This window comes from Sander lucioperca, chromosome 16, assembly GCF_008315115.2.
Source record: "Sander lucioperca isolate FBNREF2018 chromosome 16, SLUC_FBN_1.2, whole genome shotgun sequence".
NCBI classification, from domain to species: Eukaryota; Metazoa; Chordata; class Actinopteri; order Perciformes; family Percidae; genus Sander; species Sander lucioperca.
In genome coordinates this window covers 24501666-24523250 of record NC_050188.1, presented here as the reverse complement: position 1 = coordinate 24523250, position 21585 = coordinate 24501666, and the positions used below count along the sequence as shown (strand labels likewise).

Here is a 21585-nt window from a genome sequence, read left to right as displayed (position 1 = left end):
GACGCAGCACGCTGCTGCACTGAAGTTAGGGAGGTTATGGAGGAAGGAAGCATTTAGCTTTTATTTCAAAATGTTTGTGTAACGGCAGCCGTAGCATTAATGAGAATACACTAATGAGGTCTAACACCTCCCTCTCCCTCCAGTGACCTGCTCCATCACTGGTCTCCATGTTGTAGGACTAGTCTAGTTTTTAATGTTACTGTCTGTGTCTCGGGCTAACTCCCGCCGGAAACAAATGTCGATGTAGATTGATGTAAAAGTCGCATCAAATCCTCCTTGGTTGTTCACACTGCGGCCGCATTGACAAAAAATCAGACCTGGGTCTGATTCAGGACCACATATGGAAGTGGTCTGAATCTGATTTGAGTGTTCACACTACTTCTGAAGCAGTCTGACCTGGTCACTCAGATTTGGGCCCCTTTTGCCTGCAGTCTGAACGGAGCCTTAGTTAGATCTTAGAGAGTCTGACGTCGACCTGAAGTGACTTCAGCAGGTGAGAATCGGAGGAAGTGGAATCTGTAAATTGTAATTCGGTTTGATTTATAGTATTTATACTTAATCACAACAGACGTTCAGTCAGGACACTGTACAGATAGAGTAGGTCTAGACCACACTATATCAGATAATTATATAACTTGTGATAAAGAAACAGATATTGATGTAGCCTATAGTCAGTTCTGCCATATCACTGGTAATCATGGTCGGCATGCCAAACATGGGAATCCTCTTTAGCCAAAATGTCCATGACTGTTGTAGCATTTTCTCTTGAGCATGGGAACACTTTACCAAATTGATCCACAATAACTTGTACATATTTATATGTGCCCTCTTTGAGTCATGTGTAAAACCTGTGTAAGTGCTGAGATGGACCAGGTCATGTTTTACTCTAGTGTAGTAACAGGTCAAACAGATGATAGTGGAAAATGTGTATTATGAGTACTATTACCCCCCCCATGCAGTTTATCCTAACAATTAAAACATGAGTCTTTGTTCAGAGTTTCACAGAATATAATAGATTATAGAGAGATGATTAAGATATGTTAAGAAAGGAGCTATAAAAACAAAGTTTATTATTATTTGAACAGCTGCATATGTAATTGCCGTTATAGATACAGACATGTTACACCCTTCCCCCAGTCTTTCTGTGTGCGTGCGCAGCTTTTTTACTTCCACTTTTGTACCGTTGTGACCCAGATATGTTTCCTCCAGATTAAACTGCTTTGGTAAGTGAGACCTTTTAGTTGATTTATGATCTGTTAGTTTCATTAAAGTGTAGAAATTTGTGTGTGTGTGTGTGTGTGTGTGTGTGTCTCGAAGAGTTTAGCTCTCTGTTAACAGTTAGCTGTTAGTCACCAGCTGCTCTAACAAAAGGAGCTAACCCTTGCTCACCATTATGGAGCTGATCCTAAATATAATGTTTAATAACTCAAATGTAGCTCTGCTGACAAAGTGAGACCGGACTGAAGGCGATCTGCATTAACGACTGCACACCTGTACACGGCTCTAACACCACTGTCAAGTAGTTTGCAGAAGACACTACAGTGATTGGTCTCATCAGCAACAACGATGAGACGGCCTACAGGGAGGAGGTCCAGAACCTATCCTCGTGGTGCACTGACAACAACCTGGCTCTCAACACCAAGAAGACCAAAGAGCTCATTGTGGACTTCAGGAAGGCTAAAGCTGGCACACACACCCCCATCCTCATCAACGGGACTGAGGTGGAGCGTGTCACCAGCTTCAAGTTTCTCTCTTCGAACTCTTGGACCCTCAACACCTCTACCCTGATCAAGAAGGCTCACCAGCGTCTCTTCTTTCTGAGGAGACTCAAGAAGGTCCCCCTGTCTCCTCAGATCCTGGTGAACTTCTACCGCTGCACCATCGAGAGCATCCTCACCAACTGTGTCACAGTCTGGTATGGCAACTGCTCTGCCCATGACCGGAAAGCACTGCAGAGGGTGATGGAAACTGCCCAACGCATCACCGGTTCCTCACTCCCCTCCCTCGAGGCCATCCAGGGCAAGTGGTGCTTATGAAAGGCGCGCAGCATCATCAAAGACTGTTCTCACCCCGACCACAGACTGCTCACCCCACTCCCCTCTGGGAGGAGTTACAGGTCTCTACACACCCGTCTCAGCAGGTTCAGAGGAAGCTTCTTTCCTGCGGCTGTCACCCTACTGAACTCTAGCTCTGCATCCTGGTGACAATTAACCTACTATGCTCACACTCCCCCTATCCCACCAGTGCCCTATTTATTTACAAGTGTACATACTGTAACTACACATATACATAGCCATATTCTACTGTTCTTCATACTATTCACCATGCACATACACCTATTCTTACTACTCTCATGTTACTGTTTCTGCACTACAATGGTACCACATTGCACATAGCTGTACATGGTGTACATATCTGTCTATATGGTTCATACTGAATATCCATATTTATTCTGGTTTTCTTATAATAATACACTGCATATATCTATATATTATTCTTTCTACTATTATAACGTCACTGCTACTACATTGCACATATCTTTACATGTTGTTCATACATTGTTCATATTACATAGCCATAGTTATTCTGCTCTTGTAAGGTAACTGCTAATATACTGTACATATTTATATTTAATTTATATTACTCTAAACCACCTTCTGTTAACCAACTGTACACTACTGTCTACACTGCACTAGATTTCTTGTCCTGTCTATGCTTGTATATCACATTGCACTTTTGTGCTATTTTTGCACTTCTGGTTGGACGCAAACTGCATTTGGTTGTCTTTGTACTCTGCACAATGACAATAACGTTTAATCTAATCAAACCTACTCTAATAATCTAAATGTATAAACTAACTATAAAACACTACACTAATGATAAAATAACATACATTACAACAATACTGATAATTAGTAAACATATAAATCATAATGTCACTGTTAACAGTAAACTAGCTGTGTTCTAAAGTTGAAGAAACTATCAATTTGCCATTTATTGTTTGTGTTTTTTTTTAATCTGACGGACTTTTATTTAGAAAGGACACGACACCGGAAGCGTTTGTGCTTACGGTGGCTGCCTTTACAGCATCACAACATGGCGTCTTGTTGATGTGTGAGCAGCAGCAGCAGCTCCAGCTCCGTCTGAGTCTCCGCGGGTTACACTGTCTGAACGGAGAGCTAACGGTGTTTATCACGGCGCTTGTGTGGAGAGGAAGTTTCTGTCGTTGTGTGAAAATGTCTAAAGTCCAAACACGGAGAGACAGACCTGCAGCAGCGCGGCCGTATTCTGGACTTTACGGTAAGTGATCACAGCGTTTAGACGGTTACATGCAGTGGTGTAGTTATATATACTATACTATACTATATATACTATATATATATATATATATATATATATATATATATATACATACATACATACATACATACATACATACACATATATATATATATATATATATATATATATATATATATATATATATATATATATATATATATATATAACTTTATGTACAGACTCAAGGTCTAGATAGAAAAGTACACATAACATATTAAAAGAGGGGTACACACAAACACAAACATAAATACATACTGACTACCACATATAACATAACGGGAACATATAAAGCATACATACATACAAACATACATACATACATACAGACATACAAAACATACATACATACATACATACAAAACATACATACATACATACAGACATACAAAACATACATACATACTTACAAATAGCTATGCACAATAATTAAAACAGGTACAGCTGCGTGTGCCAGTGTTTCCAGAGTTGGGAGGTATATCTGGTATCACTAGCTGCACGGTTGGTTAAATTGTAGTCTTTGACTCTGTTAATCGGCACATTAATCTGTACATAAGATTCCTCAGCACAGCATGGAAGGTGGGAACATTACTGGTCACAAACACATGGCGAGCACTGGTCCATCTCGGACACTTCAACAGGATTCTAAGTGCATCATTGTATGCCACCTTTATCTTATTATCTTTGCTTTAGTGTAGCTGCACCATAGGTGAGCTGTATAAAGTGGAGTCCAGTATGCTCTGAAAAGAGACATTTTAACTTCTTCAGTACACATATGAAATTTGCGTGCCAACATATTTGCTTGTCCATATAATTTACAGCACTGGCGCTGTATGTCATCATCACAAAAATCATCCCTGATGATGTGGCCACAGGTACTTTGTTTTAGTAACTACATTTAGCTCTTGCCCTGACAAGTAAAAAGAGGGAAAGCATAGCTTCCTGTCCTCCTTAGTTCTGGCAATCATTCCAACACTCTTTTTTGCATTGAATTTGATGTCCTACTGTAGTCCATAGTTTGAACAGACTCTAAGCAGTTGCTGTAGGCCAGCACTATAAGGAGACATAACAGTTAAATCATCTGCATACATCAGATGATTAATATGCCTATCCCCCACCATACAGCCAGTCCTACACACTTCTAATGTCCTAGAAAGATCATCCATGTAAAAAGAAAATTAAAAAGAACAGGTGACAATATTCCACCTTGTCTAACCCCATTGGTAGCTGGGAAAGGAGCCGATGTTGTCTGTAGCTGATGTACTGCATCAGCTATATAAATACTTTTGTTATTGTTAAAGGCATACTATGCAACTTTTCCAGCTTCGGTCCACCTACAGGTTCTACAGGAGTAAAAAAAATTCCGAAATTCAATTCTGAAGTGAGTAAAAAGCTGGCCGAGATTTAGAAAATTTTGCTTTATGGATATAAACTTTCCCCTGTAGAATTAATAAGTTGACAAACCTACTTATGTATTGTTTAGTTTTTGTTATCATAATTAAGAATAACATCTTCTGTTTCCAATGTAATTACGTGATTCTTTTGAATATTGAAATGTTTTTTCCAGCAGCCTTCAGGCTGAACAGGAAGTCACAGAAACACTCACATCCTGTTAGGTCCGGTTCCGATCTTCACCTTTTTGTCGCTTTTTCGTTGCCTTTTTGGTGCTTTTTGGGCACTTTTTTGTCGACTTTTCGTTGCCTTTTTTGGCGCCTTTTTGTCACCTTTTTGGCGCCTATTTGGCGCCTTCAGTTTGAATGACTCAGAACTTTAACAGGTGAAAGATGGAATTTAAAAAAGAGACTCTGTATTGTTGAAGCTACAATAAGGAGTTTGTGCTGTCTCTCTACATCTGTGGTAACTACTTTCTGTTTGTGTTTCCTGCAGCAATCAAAGATTGGGATCCCCCTGAGCAGCAGGAGTGTAGCTCCAGTGTGGACCAGGAGGAGCCAGAGCCCCCCCCACACATTAAAGAGGAACTGTGTATCAGTCAGGAGGGAGAGCAGCTTCAAGGGCTGGAGGAGGCTGATATCACCAAGTTCTCATTCACTCCTGTCCCTGTGAAGAGTGAAGATGATGAAGAGGAAGCTCAGTCCTCACAGCTTCATCAGAGACAAACTCAACACATGGAAACAGAAGCTGATGGAGAGGACTGTGGAGGACCAGAACCAGCCAGGAACTCACATCTACATCCACTTTTACAACCAGATACTGAAGACCAGACTGGAGACTCTTCGGAGACGGACGTCAGCGATGATTGGGAGGAGAGCAGGGAGCGTCTGTCAGGTTTAAACTCTCTGAGAGATGACGTAAGTCAGGCTGACAAAGAGTCGTTCATCTGCTCCGAGTGTGGGAAATCATTCGGCCACAAGACAAATCTAAAGAGACACATGCGGTGCCACACGGGAGAAAAACCTTTCAGCTGCTCGTTTTGCAGTAAGAGCTTCAATCGGAGGGAACACTTGGTGGCTCACGTGAGGTGTCACTCGGGAGAGAAGCCCTTCAGCTGCTCAGTCTGCGACGCCAGCTTCAGTCACGGCTGGAGTCTGGAGAAGCACATGAGAGTCCACACCGGCGAGAAGCCGTTCGGCTGCTCGCTCTGCGGCAAGAGCTTCCGGCAGCGCTCGGATTTGGTCGCACACGTCCGCATTCACACGGGAGAAAAGCCTTTCTGCTGCTCGGTGTGCGACGCCAGCTTCGCCCAGCGGCACACTCTGGTTCAGCACACCAGAACCCACACGGGCGCCAAACCGTTCGCCTGCTCGGTGTGCGGGAGGAGTTTCTCCCGGAAGGGACACATGACGCGGCACATGGCGGCGCACAGCGGGGAGAAAGCGTTTCGCTGCGGCGTCTGCGGCCAAAGCTTCACGTGGCAGTCGCAGTTTAAAAGGCACGCGTGTGCCGGGGAGAGCAGCCGCACGGCGACACAGCGGTAAAGCAACCGTGGAAGCTTTTCTCACAGCGTTCAGAGGGTGAGAAGAACAACACGGGCACGCGTGGGAATGTATCAGACTGAAAAGACTCCTTCCATTCCATTTTCGCTCTTTCAATTCACTTCGGGAATGAATGTGTTGAATCTGCCAGTCGGAAACACAAGGATACTTTTCCCACCTGCCACCTGACCACGCCCACCTCACCTGTTGACTATAAATTGTTTGTGAATGCTTTGGCTCGTCCTGTCTATGTCACGTGCCTTTGGTGTGGGAGACCTGGGTTCGATTCCCACTGCGACACATCAACCAATGTGTCCCTGAGCAAGACACTTAACCCCTAGTTGCTCCAGAGGTGTGTTACCTCTGACATATATAGACATTGTAAGTCGCTTTGGATAAAAACGTCAGCTAAATGTAATGTCCTTTGCACTCTCTGCTGGCACTCCAATGTAGAGGGCTGCATTGGGATTGGGTCCCGCCGGGTCCCGCGGGACCCAACGCAAATCTCGCGGGAGCGGGCGGTTTTAACTTTGCTGCGGGCGGGAGCGGGCGGCTAAAAAAACCACTGCGGGATCGGGATGTAGCCTGGAACCCCCCCACGCCAGCAGAAACCATAGATATACATATATACTGACTGAGTATATATACATATATACTGACTGAGTATATACTATATAGGCCATCTATGAGCAGACACCAGCGTGTCTGAGCCTCCCAGGACGGGGGAGCTCCGAGCCAAGGCTCCGTCCACCCTCATCCTCGGCTCCTTCCTCCCCCTCTCTCCCTCTCCTTCTGCTCCTTCCTCCCCCTCTCTCCCTCTCCTCTCTCCCTCATCCTCGGCTCCTTCCTTCCCCTCTCTCCCTCTCCTCTCTCCCTCTCCTTCTGCTCCTTCCTCCCCCTCTCTCCCTCTCCTCTCTCCCTCTCCTTCTGCTCCTTCCTCCCCGTCTAACAGCAGCAAACACCTGCCTTCTTTTCCTTCATCTTCTCCCTATTAACCTATAAAATGACGTGTTTTCTCATGCGGGACGGGAGAAGACACAACATCAATGCATCTCTATTATTGTGTGGGCATAAATTCTCAGAGTTTTGCGGGTGTGGGCGGGAGTGGACGTACACATTGCGGGAGCGGCGGGAGTGTAACACACACGTTGCAGGTGCGGGCGGTAATGGTCAGAAATTCGCCGGGAGCGGGCGGGAGTGGGATGAAGAAAACAGTCCCGCGCAGGGCTCTACTCCAATGCATCCTCTGTGCGTCTTCATTAGTTAACGCGAGTCACTCTATAGGGCTGCTCAATTATGGAAAAAAATATAATCACAATTATTTTGGTCAATATTGAAATCATGATAATTTAACACGATTAGATAGATGTTGCAATTATTAAACTTAAAAAACAGTGGAAAAAGTTAAATAAATCAACAGTAAACAAACATACAACTGTGAAATTTGCCTTAAAACTTGTCCTATTTAAACTTTATTTTTTCATTCAGAACACAAGGGAAAGTAAGAGTTTACTTGCAAAACGTAATGAGCTAAATAATTGTTTTTCTCGATTATTCTGTTTTTGTGATCATTGGGAGCCGAAATCATAATCACGATTACATTTTTGGATATGAGGCGACCTTTTCTAGAAGCTGGTTGAAGGAATGAAAGAGGGACGCCGTGTTCACACGCTCCAACAAGTCTGGAAACATCCTGTTTTACACGGCTGCATGGAAACGGGAATATTAGAGGAATATTCACTTTCATGAGCCGTGGAAACAGCTTAGTCAGAATATCGTCTTTTTCAGAAAAAGGGCAAAAACCGGAATATTATGTGCATGTAAACGTAGTTATTGATGATAGGCTTACTGGTCTAAAGGTAATGTAACCATCCACAGATCCAGTTCATCTCAAGGAATCACTCTGCCACGTGTGTTTAACAATAAAACATGATTCATAAAATGATGCCAGAAAAGTTTAAGTTTAAAATTTGAATAGCTTTGTATTCTATGCACTAAAAAGGCTGTAGGCCACCAATGGATGCAACTTCATTTTATACAATATATGTAGGGGGTCCCTGCTCCGTCTCTCTTTGGCTACGTTTACACGTGGCCGGCTATTTTGATAAGCGGACATTTCAACCTCTCCGTTTTCAAAAATAACATCGTGCACACCTGTCAGTTTTCAGAAAAGTGTTTGTTTACACAAACCCGTGTATATATGCCGTCAAGGGCACGCCAAACCTGTAGGTGGCAGTGTAACGAGAAGCTCAAGCCCACGTTAGCCAATCAGAATCCCGAAAATAACAACAACATCAAAGAATCACTTCCTCTTTCTCCTTTGAAGGTGCAAGTTCTGGCGCACACTGTGACCTCGGCTGCCTAAACCTCCGTTTGTCTCAGTTTACATGCAAACGTGCAAACAAAGTTTTCCAAAATCTCCACTTAGGCCGAAGTTTTTAGAAAGAGGCGTTTTCAGAGGAGAATTCTCCGTTCCCTTGAAAACAAAGGGCACAAACGAAGGGAAATGTCTCCGTTTTTCAAAATAACCATGTAGGTGTAAACGGGGTATTTAAGTTAAAGGGTCCTTGGCTTAAAGGCCCTGAACACCCACACAAGTATTTTCAGTTAATGTGGCTGATTGGCCTCTTCCCAGGACTGTGGGGGGGGGTGTCTATAGACTGATTGATTGACATCTTACTGAGTCTCCTGTTAGTGCTGTTGCACCTGTTAGGGCGGGACAAATGACAGCTGTATCATTCTTATTGGTAGAAAGAATTTGTGACCTAATAAGTTCCCATCAAAACTCCAGCAGAGTCTAATCAGCCAGAATATCTGAAAACACCTGTGTGGGGGTTCAGAGGCTTTAAGGAAAACTAAGATTTGGGTCCCTCTGGACCTTCATCAAGACTATTCTCAACAATAAACACAGTAGTGGTATTTAATACATTCTGCTAAACACACACGTGTCATCTATGCAAGTTTTCACATCAATCAAGTAATACATATCTGAATTAAATTGCAATACTTCATATATCAATGTTTATATTCATTACAGGAATACATAGTGACTCCCCAATCTTAACTTATTGCCATTCAGCCAAATATTTCTATTCACGTTTCCTCCAGGAGGGCCAGACGGCGCCCACCCAGAGCCAGGGTCTGTCCCGGGTTTCTGTCTGTTTAAAGGAAGGGTTTCCTCGCCTCTGTTGCACTAAATGTTTGCTCTTTGGGGGGAGATTGTTGGGTCTCTGTAAATTATAGAGCGTGGTCTAGACCTACTGTATCTGTAAAGTGTCCTGAGATAACTCCTGTTATGATTTGATGCTATAAATAAAAATGAATTGAATGCAAAGTACATGTATCCATTCCATATCACAGCCCAACTTCAAACTGAGCAGAGTCTAATCAGCCAGACTATCTGAGGTTCAGAGGCTTTAAAACTCATTAAAGACCCCTGCTCTAAGCAACCCAAATGCCACAGCCTTTATAGGGCTCTCAATCAGCCCTGGTAACAACTATCTGTTTTTTGTGTGTGCAATATGTAGGCTATTGGGGTTGGGCAATATGTTAGTTGTGCAATATATTAGTTGTGCAATATCTCATTGTGTAATATCTCAGGGCTGTGCTACACTTATTGCAGAGAATGCAGCTGACAGGGTTGTTCAATTAAAAACTGCCACTGAAAGGAGTTAATGTGCTTACTATATAGATACCTGTCTAATGTATATGAGAGTATTACTATATAGATACCTGTCTAATGTATATGAGAGTATTACTATATAGGTACCTGTCTAATGTATATGAGAGTATTACTATATAGATACCTGTCTAATGTATATGAGAGTATTACTATATAGATACCTGTCTAATGTATATGAGAGTATTACTATATAGATACCTGTCTAATGTATATGAGAGTATTACTATATAGATACCTGTCTAATGTATATGAGAGTATTACTATATAGGTACCTGTCTAATGTATATGAGAGTATGTGTTGAGAGATGCTTATTTTCTGTATTTGTGTTGTCGTTGTAAAGCTGCGTAACGGACAGAGTCCTAAACTAATTGCCCTTCGGGGACAATCAAGTATATCTTATCTTATAACATCACTAAAATCCAGGACAAAGCTAAAAAAGTTTGCACTCATTTTACTCAAGTAAAGAAAACTTTTTGAGGGATGTTACTCCTTCCAACTACCCCTCAACACGTAAAAAATAACTACACACAGTAACCCCCCCCCATGACTTGGTTCAGTCCTATGATGACATCATCATTACCATGAATACTCCCTTCTGCCGGGCGGCTCCGCCCCAAACATTTCTGCATGGTGGACTAAACAAACAGGAACAGAGACAAGGTGAGTAAGAAGAACCAAACTATTAACTGTTTCAAACCTGCAGCTTTAATCAATCTCACTGAAACTAGACAGAGGCTGTGTGTGAAGTGAATACCATATTAAATATCTAGAGCAAAGTGTAAAATAAATATGGACAAATGTAAAACATGTGGGGAGTAAATCACGTACTATCATCAGATCCTAGAATTTAACCCTTGTGTTGTCCTTGGGTCCAATTTGACCCGTTTTCAAAGTTTGTTTATATCAGAAATATGGTTTTCTTACATCCAAATTGCTCCAAACATAACTTGGATGCATATGTGCGTTGTATGGAAGCCATACAACGTTCTTCGCAGGTAAAATTAATAATTACTTCCATTGAATTTTGGGTGTTTTATTCAATTTTATGTATACGTGCAGTTTAGTGTCCCAAACTCCCCATACAATGTCCTTAATTATGAACCTGCTAAACCACCTGTGCTACCTACCCTTAACCCTAACCTGTCTCAAATAAGACCCTCATCATTTGGGACACTCAGTTTTTGGAAAATAATTTGGGACACTAAACTGCACGTATTTTTATAGCATTTCAAAAAGAATGTGTAAAAGGGTTTTCAAACAGTATCCTGACTAAACTTTGACATAAACCAGCCTGTGATTATCCACTCAACGTCCTCTGATTTTAACTATTAGTCCAAATAATTCATAATTTCTGCTTTTTATAACTCAAATATTAGGTAAATGTCATTTAAATTAGGTTTGTTGACCACGAATTAAGAAAAGCGTTGAAAAAAGTGACAAAAGTTTAAAACAGCGTTTCAAAGTTAAAGTAAAATGTTGGAAAAAAGCACAAAATAAAAATCCATTTCAATTTAGACCCAGAAGGACAACAAGTTCATGTCCTCGGGGTCTAATCTGACCCATTTTCAAAAAGTTTCTATGTCAGAAATGTGGGTTTCTTTCAACCAAATTTTCAAAAAAAATAACGTGGATGGTTCCCTACAACACTCTTCACAAGTAAAATACATGATCAGTTTACTACTTTCATTTAAATTGGGTGTTTTAGTCAATTTTATAGCATTTGAAGAAAATAATGACGAAAGAACGTTGAAAAAAGTAACAAAAATGTTGGTAAAAACCTTAAAAAACGCAGGCGAAAAAACAACAAAAATGTCAAAATACTTGGAAAAACATCAACAAAAACATTGGAAAAAGTGACAAACAACTCGGGGAAATAAGTGTGCACAAACGTCGGGAAGATAGTAAAAGAAATTGTGAAAAGTGACAAAACAGCGGGGGAATCGACAAGTGTCAAAAAAGAACAACATGATGAAAGAAAAGTTTTTATTAAAATGTTGACCCAGAAAAACTAAAAGTTGCAGGTCGACGGGAAGACAACATGAGGGTTAAACATCTTTGCTATTTCTACAGTCCAACTATCATATACTGATAACTATTACTATTTTATCTGTCTGTCGCTACAACTGGCAAACACCAAAACTACTGTAAATATCAAACTAAATACATAAAGACTGAACCTTAATGAAAACTACCAAAAACTAAATGAGTTGAAATGAAGACTTAGATCCAGAAAATAATACTATTAAGATGGTTAATGACTATATCTGATGAAATACAAACTGACAGGGGAAACAATAAAAAACGAGCAAATGAAATCTCCTCATTCGCTACTTCACTCATCACATACAGTATATATATATATATATATATATATATATATAAATATATATCTCAAAACAAGAAATGTCATTCTTAGTCATAACAAACATCAAAAATAGCAACAGAACTGTTGAAAAAAAATTACAAAAATGTTGAAAAAAGTGACAAATGTTGAAAAAATGTTTAAAAAAGTGGCAAAATTGTTGAAAAAAGTGACAAAAATGTTAAAAAAAGAGACAAAAAGTGACAACAATGTTGAAAAAAAGTGACAATATATGTAATACTTGCCATGTCCCTGTGGGTTATTAGTGAATATAGAAGTTGGATGAGGAGAACATTTTAATGATTTTAAACATGACATCTTTTAATTTAGATTCTCTGAAAGGGGGGGGAGGAGTCGGATCAACTACTGAGTAGAAGGTAAGTGTTTTTGGCTTTTCAATTTACAAACTTTACAGAAAAATACTTTGAACATCTACAATGTAAGACAGGAGCGTCAGAGGGGGACAAGCAGCTCAAAGGTCTAAAAAACTCTAAAATATATCAAGTTTAATATCAGGCAACGTTTGGGCACTAGACCATGTTCAGGCAGTTTTGTTAGACGAGAGTTTTCTTCTTCGCAATTCACAAACTGTATCTCCGAAAAGGTTGAGATCTCCGACTACGTAAGGATGTCCCGGGACACGTCTGCATGTACTGAGAAAAGAGACAAAAACATCGACAAAAAACTTCCGAAACATTGTCCCAAAAAACCTTTAAAAAGGCGACAAAAACGTCCAAATAAACTGTTCCAAAAACCCTTGAAAAAGGCGAGTGTAGGAGCCACATACTGTATGTGTGTATATGGACTGCTTACAGCCGCTACACATGGAAGAAACTGTCCACAGAAACCTCGAAAAAGGTCGAAACAAAACATGCAAAAACAAAGAAAAGTAACAAAAACTTCAGGAAAAAGCCCAGTTTGGATTTTTGGAGGAAATAATCTGGGAAACATATGACACGAGGTCATCATTTAGGCAAGGCAGCTTTATTTGTATATATCAGATTTCAGCAACATTTCGGCCATTCAAAGTGCTTTACACCAAACATTAAAGAGCAGTTATAAAAGATTAAAAACAGATCAAATACCAGAATACAAGTTGCAGTGCAGTATAACAAGAGTTATCTCAGGACACTTTACAGATACAGTAGGTCTAGACCACGCTCTATAATTTACAGAGACCCAACAATCTCCCCCCAAAGAGCAAACATTTAGTGCAACAGAGGCGAGGAAACCCTTCCTTTAAACAGACAGAAACCCGGGACAGACCCTGGCTCTGGGTGGGCGCCGTCTGGCCCTCCTGGAGGAAACGTGAATAGAAATATTTGGCTAAATGGCAATAAGTTAAGATTGGGGAGTCACTATGTATTCCTGTAATGAATATAAACATTGATATATGAAGTATTGCAGTTGAATTCAGATATGTATTACTTGATTGATGTGAAAACTTGCACAAATCAGTCCTTCCAGAAAAACGTGATTATGCGATCGCATAATTCAATGCATAATCAGCCAAAGTCTGCATATTTATGCGGGGGCCGAATTCTTTCAAATACGCCGCACTTTCGCCGCATAAATTGCCGGTTTCCGCGCAAAATATGCTTGCATGATTTCATAAAAAAAAAAGTCACATATATCTTAGCAGAAAGTTGAAAAATGTTGCGTTTACTTCACACAAGAGCAGCCATTTTCCCCTGTTGCCATGGGAACGTTACGAAGTGACGTAATTATGCGACGTGAACATCATCAAAAGCTGCAAACCCCACGATGAAGCCACGATGAAACCGCAAATTTTGCATGTTCCTGCAATTTCATTGCATAAAATTGCATAAATATCCCACATATTCCATCGCATTTTTTAAGAAAACGTGCCGCATAATCAAGGATTTTTGCCTGCAACAATCACAAAAAAACATTTTTCTGGAAGGACTGACAAATGCCACGTGTGTTTAGCAGAATGTATTAAATACCACTACTGTGTTTATTGTTAAGAATAGTCTTGATGAAGGTCCAGAGGGACCCAAACCTTAGTTTTCCTTAAAGCCTCTGAACCCCCACACAGGTGTTTTCAGATATTCTGGCTGATTAGACTCTACTGGAGCTTTGATGGGAACTTATTAGGTCACAAATTCTTTCTACCAATAAGAATGATACAGCTGTCATTTGTCCCGCCCTAACAGGTGCAACAGCACTAACAGGAGACTCAGTAAGATGTCAATCAATCAGTCTATAGACACCCCCCCCACAGTCCTGGGAAGAGGCCAATCAGCCACATTAACTGAAAACACCTGCAGGGGTGTTCAGGGCCTTTAATAAATTACTTAACATAATGCCAACTTCTCGACCATATCATGAAAAATCTGTCATTCAAGTCTGAGAAAAGAAGTATTTACCAAGTAACGTTACCCAAATTAAGTGATGTTTGTCCTCTTAATACCATAAAATGGATCAAATATTTGTCACTTTTAGAGCTCTCATGTTATGTACTAAAAACTAAAAATTACCCACACAAAATATTTATTTAATCCCATGACAGGACAATAAAAAATGTAAGACCTTTTATAAACGAAAACTCAATGCTTATAGGGAATATTAAATTTAAGACTCTTTAAATAGTTGTAAGACGATGCAGGGTACCCTGGAGACGCCGCAGTAGTGTGGACGCGAGGCGTAAACGTAGCAAAGAATATCAGAATCAGAGTCAGGGCTGCACGCTATAAGGAAAATATGTGATTGCGATTCTTTTGACTGATATTGCGATTAATTGTGCAGCCCTCGTCAGAATCCGCTTTATTGGCCAGGTTTGTGTAAACAAACGAGGAATTTGACTCTCAAAGTACTCACTTAACGTGAAGACAAAAAATAGAAAGGACAGTAAGAAATATAAAGAAATACTGTTAAGTATGCAGTATAACAATACAATAGAATTTACAAAAAATATACAAAAGAGAGGAAAGGAATAGTACAATATCGGTAGAATATTTGTTTCTAAACCAAAACGTAGTCGTGTGGCGGGAGCCGGACTGATTAAACTACAAACAACAAGCAGCTTAGCGTGCCAGGCGTGCAGCTCAGGCTGCGTATCAGTTAATTTAATTTCTTATTTATCTCGAACAATCAAGAATGTTGCAAAAGAAAAAAAAATTAAAAAATTTAAACCACAAAATAAAACGCAACAATTAGAATTTAACAAAAACTAAAAAAAGTATAAGTTCGAGAAGGAGCAAGCGGAAGCAAATAGCTTATTAGGTCCTGCCCCTATTTCATAATATCATATTATTGCAAAGCAAATAGATATGCAAATACAGCATACAATCTTTCAGGTCTTACAATAACTTACAACAATATACAACAATACCTTTACATTACAATTCCATTCCTGTGTTTCGGTCTATTCTTTTCTGTATTGTTAAGTATTGATTTCTTTAATCTATTTTTGAACTGAATGGTATTATGGCTCTGTTTGATGTCATTGTTCAGTCCATCCCATAAGGTCACCCCACAAACACACATGCTTTTATCAGTAGTTCACACAAGAGGTTGCTTAAACATACATTGTCCTCTTAGATGATATCCCCCGTCTCTTTCATTAAAAATTGCACGTATGTTACATGATAAATTTTCTTTAACTTTAAACATAAATTGTGCAGTCTTAAATATAACAATGTCCATACATTTCAACAAATGTGAATTAAAAAACAGATGATTAGTGTGCTCATAATACTTGGTGTGATTTATTATCCTGATTGCTCTTTTTTGCAATGTGCAAATATTTTGTAAGTTGCTTTTGTAGGTATTTCCCCAAACTTCCACACAATATAACATATATGGTAAAATAAGTGTGCAGTACAGAGTATGTAATGTATTTTGGTTTCAATATGTATCTAGTTTTGCTCAATATACCAATACTCCTGGCCATCTTCATGCACAGATATTTAATGTGGGGCTTCTAGCAGAGTTGATGGTCAAGTACAACACCCAGAAATGTTCTTTCATAGTCTTTCAGTTGTTTCGTTATCAATTATTATTTTAACATATGTATTTATAGTACGATTTCCAAATATCCCTAGTTTAAAGATAACTTATTTGAATCAAACCAAAGTTTTAATTTTTTCATTTCATTCATCGGACAGCTAGCTGGCCCAGCTAGCCGCTAGCTCCGCAGCTAGCCACTAGCTCCGCAGCTAGCCACTAGCTCCGCAGCTAGCCACTAGCTCCGCTTGTGTTGACTTCGGGTCACATTGACCCGTTTTAAATTTTTGTTTTATATCAGAAAATATGGGACGTAGAAATAAGCGCTGAAAATGTGTAGAAGAAAAATTTAAAAATTTTAAACATTGGAAAAAGCAAAAACAAACTGAAAAAAAGCCGTCAAAAACGTCGAAAAAAAAAAGTGATTGATCAAAAAGTTGAAGGGAAGACAACACAAGGGCTAACCAGCTAGCAGTCGGACTGGTTTGATGGGAGCGGGTTTCCAAACTGGAAAACACAAACCGTCCACACTATCAAGTCATGAGTCACAGTCTGTCACAGATCTATACCCTCATTAGTTTGGTTGTTCAAACATAAAACTTTTTGTTTAATTGGCAGACTTTTAGAATGAGCACGGGCTAAAAGGAAGACAGCTTTGTATCGCTGATTCTCTGTCTGGAAGTGACATTCCCTGTTATTTTACATTTTTTGTGTCTGTGGCTGTTCTATGGTCTGGTTTTGTTCTGTGTATGAAGTGTTTGGCTCTAGTTGGACAACGTTTGGGCTGCACTGTTGTTGTGGCTGCTGTTTTATTTGTTCTTTGTTTTGTGCAGAGTAGAGTATGTTGTGTGTGGACATTGGACTGGAAGCTGTGGAAGTATTTACTGTTGTATTGGTGTCATGTAATTCTGTGTTGGATAGGCAACTTAGTGGCATGACGCATAAATAAATATATCAATCAATTGCGACGTTATTCACAATTACGATTCACATACAAGTGAAATGCTCTAACCAGTATTGAAACACCCTAATATACAAAACTAAAACGCTCTAATACACACTACTGAACACTCTCATACACACTACTAAACACTCTCATATGCACTACTGAAATGCTAGGATTTCACTTTCAGTAGTGTATATGAGTGTCTCAATAGTGTGTGAGAACATTTCACTTGTATGTGACTGAGTCACATTTACGTAAAAGCTACAACAGCACACAAGATTAAATACAAGGAGAGGCACTAAAGATGAAGTCCTCTATTAATGTATCACTCAGTTATCGTCTCCTGTGCATAAAGAACAGAAAATCAGTTTAATAAAGCAGTAAAACACTGTGAATGGAACCAACCAATCAGGGTTTGTTATTGTCTTCGCAGTCAACACAGTTTGGGAGACAGAGGCTAGGTCAATTTAGCCGGGCACCGCCCTCCTACGTACTTCCGCTCTATTTTTATTTCCCTTCAGTACTATGTCTGGGTTTGCGGTATATTCTTGGGTTTTCTCCGGCCAAATCTTTACCGGTCCAATCGGCGAACAGAGGGAGTGGCTGAGAACGATGATGTTGAGGCCGTGCGCTAGTTTGAGTTGTAGTTCCGTAATGGCGGCGGAGAAAGATGCGAGCGAAGCCATTCGGTCCGTTGTGGCAACGCTGCTGAATAACCAGAAGTTAAAGCCCGAGCAAGAACAATCTTTGCTGAGTTTTGTTGGTGGCCATGATGTCGTGGCCCTCCTCCCCACGGGGTTCGGGAAAAGTTTGATTTTCCAGCTCGCTCCGTTAGTGGTGAAGGAGTTGGCTAAGGCTAACGCTAGCGATGCTAAGCTGACGTCACGACCAAACATTAGCGATTGGTTATGGCAGATCCAGAGTGGCTCTGGGCAGATCCAATAGTTTTAAACTTCAACAGAGTACCCGCCTTCAAGGAAGTTAACACTTGTCAATGGAGAGAGGCCAGACTCTCTGGACCAATGAAATGTACCAGAGTCTGGTAGGACCAGGCTAATGGACCAGAGTCTGGTAGGACCAGGCTAGTGGACCAGAGTCTGGTAGGACCAGGCTAGTGGACCAGAGTCTGGTAGGACCAGGCTAATGGACCAGAGTCTGGTAGGACCAGGCTAATGGACCAGAGTCTGGTAGGACCAGGCTAGTGTACCAGAGTCTGGTAGGACCAGGCTAGTGTACCAGAGTCTGGTAGGACCAGGCTAATGGACCAGAGACTGGTAGGACCAGGCTAGTGTACCAGAGTCTGGTAGGACCAGGCTAGTGTACCAGAGTCTGGTAGGACCAGGCTAATGTACCAGAGTCTGGTAGGACCAGGCTAATGTACCAGAGTCTGGTAGGACCAGGCTAGTGTACCAGAGTCTGGTAGGACCAGGCTAAGGCTAATGTACCAGAGTCTGGTAGGACCAGGCTAGTGTACCAGAGTCTGGTAGGCCCAGGCTAATGGACCAGAGTCTGGTAGGACCAGGCTATTGGACCAGAGTCTGGTAGGACCAGGCTAGTGTACCAGAGTCTGGTAGGACCAGGCTAAGGTCAATTATCTTAATATGAAAAAGAAGAGGGCCAAGGATTGACTCCTGTGGGACCCCACACAAGATGTTTGCTTAATAAGAAGAGCACTTTGATTACGTTTGCTATTTCTTAAGTACTCACGTAACCACTGAAGTACTGAACCTTGAAAGCCACAGGTACTTAGTTTGGTGAGTAACATTTCATGATTTACTTTATGGAAAGCTGTTGACGTATCCAGAAACATTCCTCTGTGTATTCACCATTAGATGGGCTGATTTGATCAATAAGTTGTAAAATAGCCCCAAAAAAAATGAAGGTTGTTGCTCATACAAGATGTTGTTTTCTCCTGTTCAGTTCAGCTGCTGACTGAAACCTGACTGAGGTTCTCTGGTCTCCTTCACAGGATCAGAAACGTCTCCAGACTGGTGTTCAGTCTCTGGTTGTAAAAGTGGATGTGAGTTCCTGGCTGGTTCTGGTCCTCCACAGTCCTCTCCATCAGCTTCTGTTTCCGTGTGTTGAGTTTCTTTGCTGGCTGGAGGCTCTACCTTTCTCTTCTCCTCAGTTTGACTCTGATGAAGCTGTGACGACTGACGACCGACACATTTATGTCTTTTGACCTTTTCTGGCCAGGCAAATCTTTTATCACAAACACTGCAGCTGTATCTTTTCTCTCCTGTGTGAACTGCCATGTGGTTTGTTAGCTGTGACTTCTGTATAAATCTTTTTCCGCACACTGAGCAGCTAAAAGGTTTTTCTCCTGTGTGGATTCTCATGTGTCTCTGTAAACTTCCACTCTGTGTAAAATATTTCTTACAAACTGAGCAGCTGAAAGGTTTTTCTCCTGTATGAGTTTTAATGTGTCTCCTTAGATGTGTACTGCGGCCAAATCTTCTCCCACACTCAGAGCAGCTGAATGTTTTCTTACATGTTGAATCATGTTTCTGAGAGTCATCAGTCTCAGGTTCAGAAGAGTCTCCAGTCTGGTCTTCAGTCTCTGGTTGTAAAAGTGGATGTGAGTTCCTGGCTGGTTCTGGTCCTCCACAGTCCTCTCCATCAGCTTCTGTTTCCATGTGTTGAGTTTGTCTTTGATGAAGCTGTGACGACTGACGACGAACACAATTATGGATCCTGAGTTGATAATGCCAGATGAATCTTTTGTCACAAACACTGCAGCTGTGTCTTTTCTCTCCTGTGTGCAGTGTCATGTGACTTATCAAGGGTGACTTCTGTTTAAATCGTTGACCACACTCAGAGCAGCTGAAAGGCGTCTCTCCTGTGTGAGTTCTCATGTGTCTCTGTAAATCTCCACTCTGGGCAAACGATTTATTACAGACTGAGCAGCTGAAAGGTCTCTCACCTGTGTGAGTCATCATGTGTCTCTTCAGATGTGACTCACGGTTAAATCTTTTCCCACACTCAGAGCAGCTGAATGTTTTCTTACATCTTGAATCATGTTTCAGAGAGTTTAAAGCTGACTGAGGTTCTCTGGTCTCCTTCCAATCAGCACTGTCATCAGTCTCAGGTTCAGAAGAGTCTCCAGTCTGGTCTTCAGTCTCTGGTTGTAAAAGTGGATGTGGATTTGAGATCCTGTCTGGTTCTGGTCCTCCACAGTCCTCTCCATCAGCTTCTGTTTCCATGTGTTGAGTTTGTCTTTGATGAAGCTGTGAGGACTGAGCTTCCTCTTCATCATCTTCACTCTTCACAGTGACAGGAGTGAATGGGAACTTGGTGATATCAGCCTCCTCCAGCCCTTGAAGCTGCTCTCCCTCCTGACTGCTCCACAGTTCCTCCTGTTCCTCTTTAATTTGTAGGGGGGGCTCTGGCTCCTGCTGGTCCACACTGGAGCTACACTCCTGCTGCTCAGGGGGAAACTCTACTTTAACCACCAACAGCTGATTAACATCTGCAGGAAACAGGAAACACACAATTGTGAGAACTGGGACATCAGACAAAACCAAGACAACTGCACCATTCAAAAACGTTGGTCTCCATTTGGGGATTATCAAAACCTCTGACCTTTTCATATAACTGAGAGTGATGAGAACACGATTTAAACTAAACAGGAAGGTCTGGAGGTATTTGAAAGCGGACTGTAACCTGGAGAAGGCCTGGCTGGTTTGTGGTGAACATAATGCTATCATCTGCATAAAAATGAGCACTACAACACTGTGCTGGAACATAAATATGATTTCAGGGGACATGAAATGAATCAACCATCAACCTCGCCATAGCCGCCAGATTCATGGCGTTCGTGTCTTTCCATTGGGCCAAATGCAGCAGGTTTTGTTAATCCAAGCTCCCTAAAAAGTTCCCTACTCCTCACCGTATAGGACTAGAGCGCAGTACCCGTGGGTTAGGGTTGGGTACCGAACCCTGTACTTTTACCGGTACCGACCGAATCACGTCGGTACTACAGAGTATTGGTTCACGTAAAATCAAACGGTGCCAAATTTCAGTACCTGAGAGTAAGTGCAAGCTTATCTGTCCTCTCTGCACATTTGCAGAGGTCCGACATGCACACACGTGCACGCAGAGGTGCGGACGGAGCAAACTACGTCGGCTCTGCAGTTTTGTTGAAGTCCCAGTGAGTCATGGAGATGCCGATAAAGCGGTTTCAAGTGTGGTTACAGTTTTTCAAAACTTCACGCAGACACCTTTCACTGTGATATGTTAATGGCGAGCTGAAAGCAGTCGCGGTGCTGTTGACATTACACTTCCTCTGAGACGAGCAGGAACAACGGTGGTTTCTGTGCCCTGGGGACTGACTGACAGGCTGAGGTTGTAAGG

General features: G+C 41.3%; 2 protein-coding genes across 2 annotated transcripts; one reads left to right on the top strand and one right to left on the bottom strand.

Moving 5' to 3' along the window:
• The first annotated feature begins 5453 nt into the window (after nt 1-5453).
• LOC116041492 (gastrula zinc finger protein XlCGF71.1-like) lies at nt 5454-6511 on the top strand. The gene has a single exon (XM_031287392.2). The coding sequence runs from the start codon at nt 5466-5468 to the stop codon at nt 6273-6275; it is 810 nt and encodes a 269-aa protein (XP_031143252.1). The 5' UTR covers nt 5454-5465; the 3' UTR covers nt 6276-6511.
• A 12305-nt stretch (nt 6512-18816) lies between these two features.
• Nucleotides 18817-20365, bottom strand: LOC118493353 (zinc finger protein 234-like). The gene has a single exon (XM_035992989.1). The coding sequence runs from the start codon at nt 20169-20171 to the stop codon at nt 19149-19151; it is 1023 nt and encodes a 340-aa protein (XP_035848882.1). The 5' UTR covers nt 20172-20365; the 3' UTR covers nt 18817-19148.
• Nucleotides 20366-21585: the final 1220 nt, after the last annotated feature.

Excerpts from the sequence above, each read along its gene's own strand:
- LOC116041492 (XM_031287392.2), top strand. The coding sequence starts at position 5,466 with ATGGAAACAGAAGCTGATGGAGAGGACTGTGGAGGACCAGAACCAGCC.
- LOC118493353 (XM_035992989.1), bottom strand. The coding sequence starts at position 20,171 with ATGATGACTCACACAGGTGAGAGACCTTTCAGCTGCTCAGTCTGTAAT.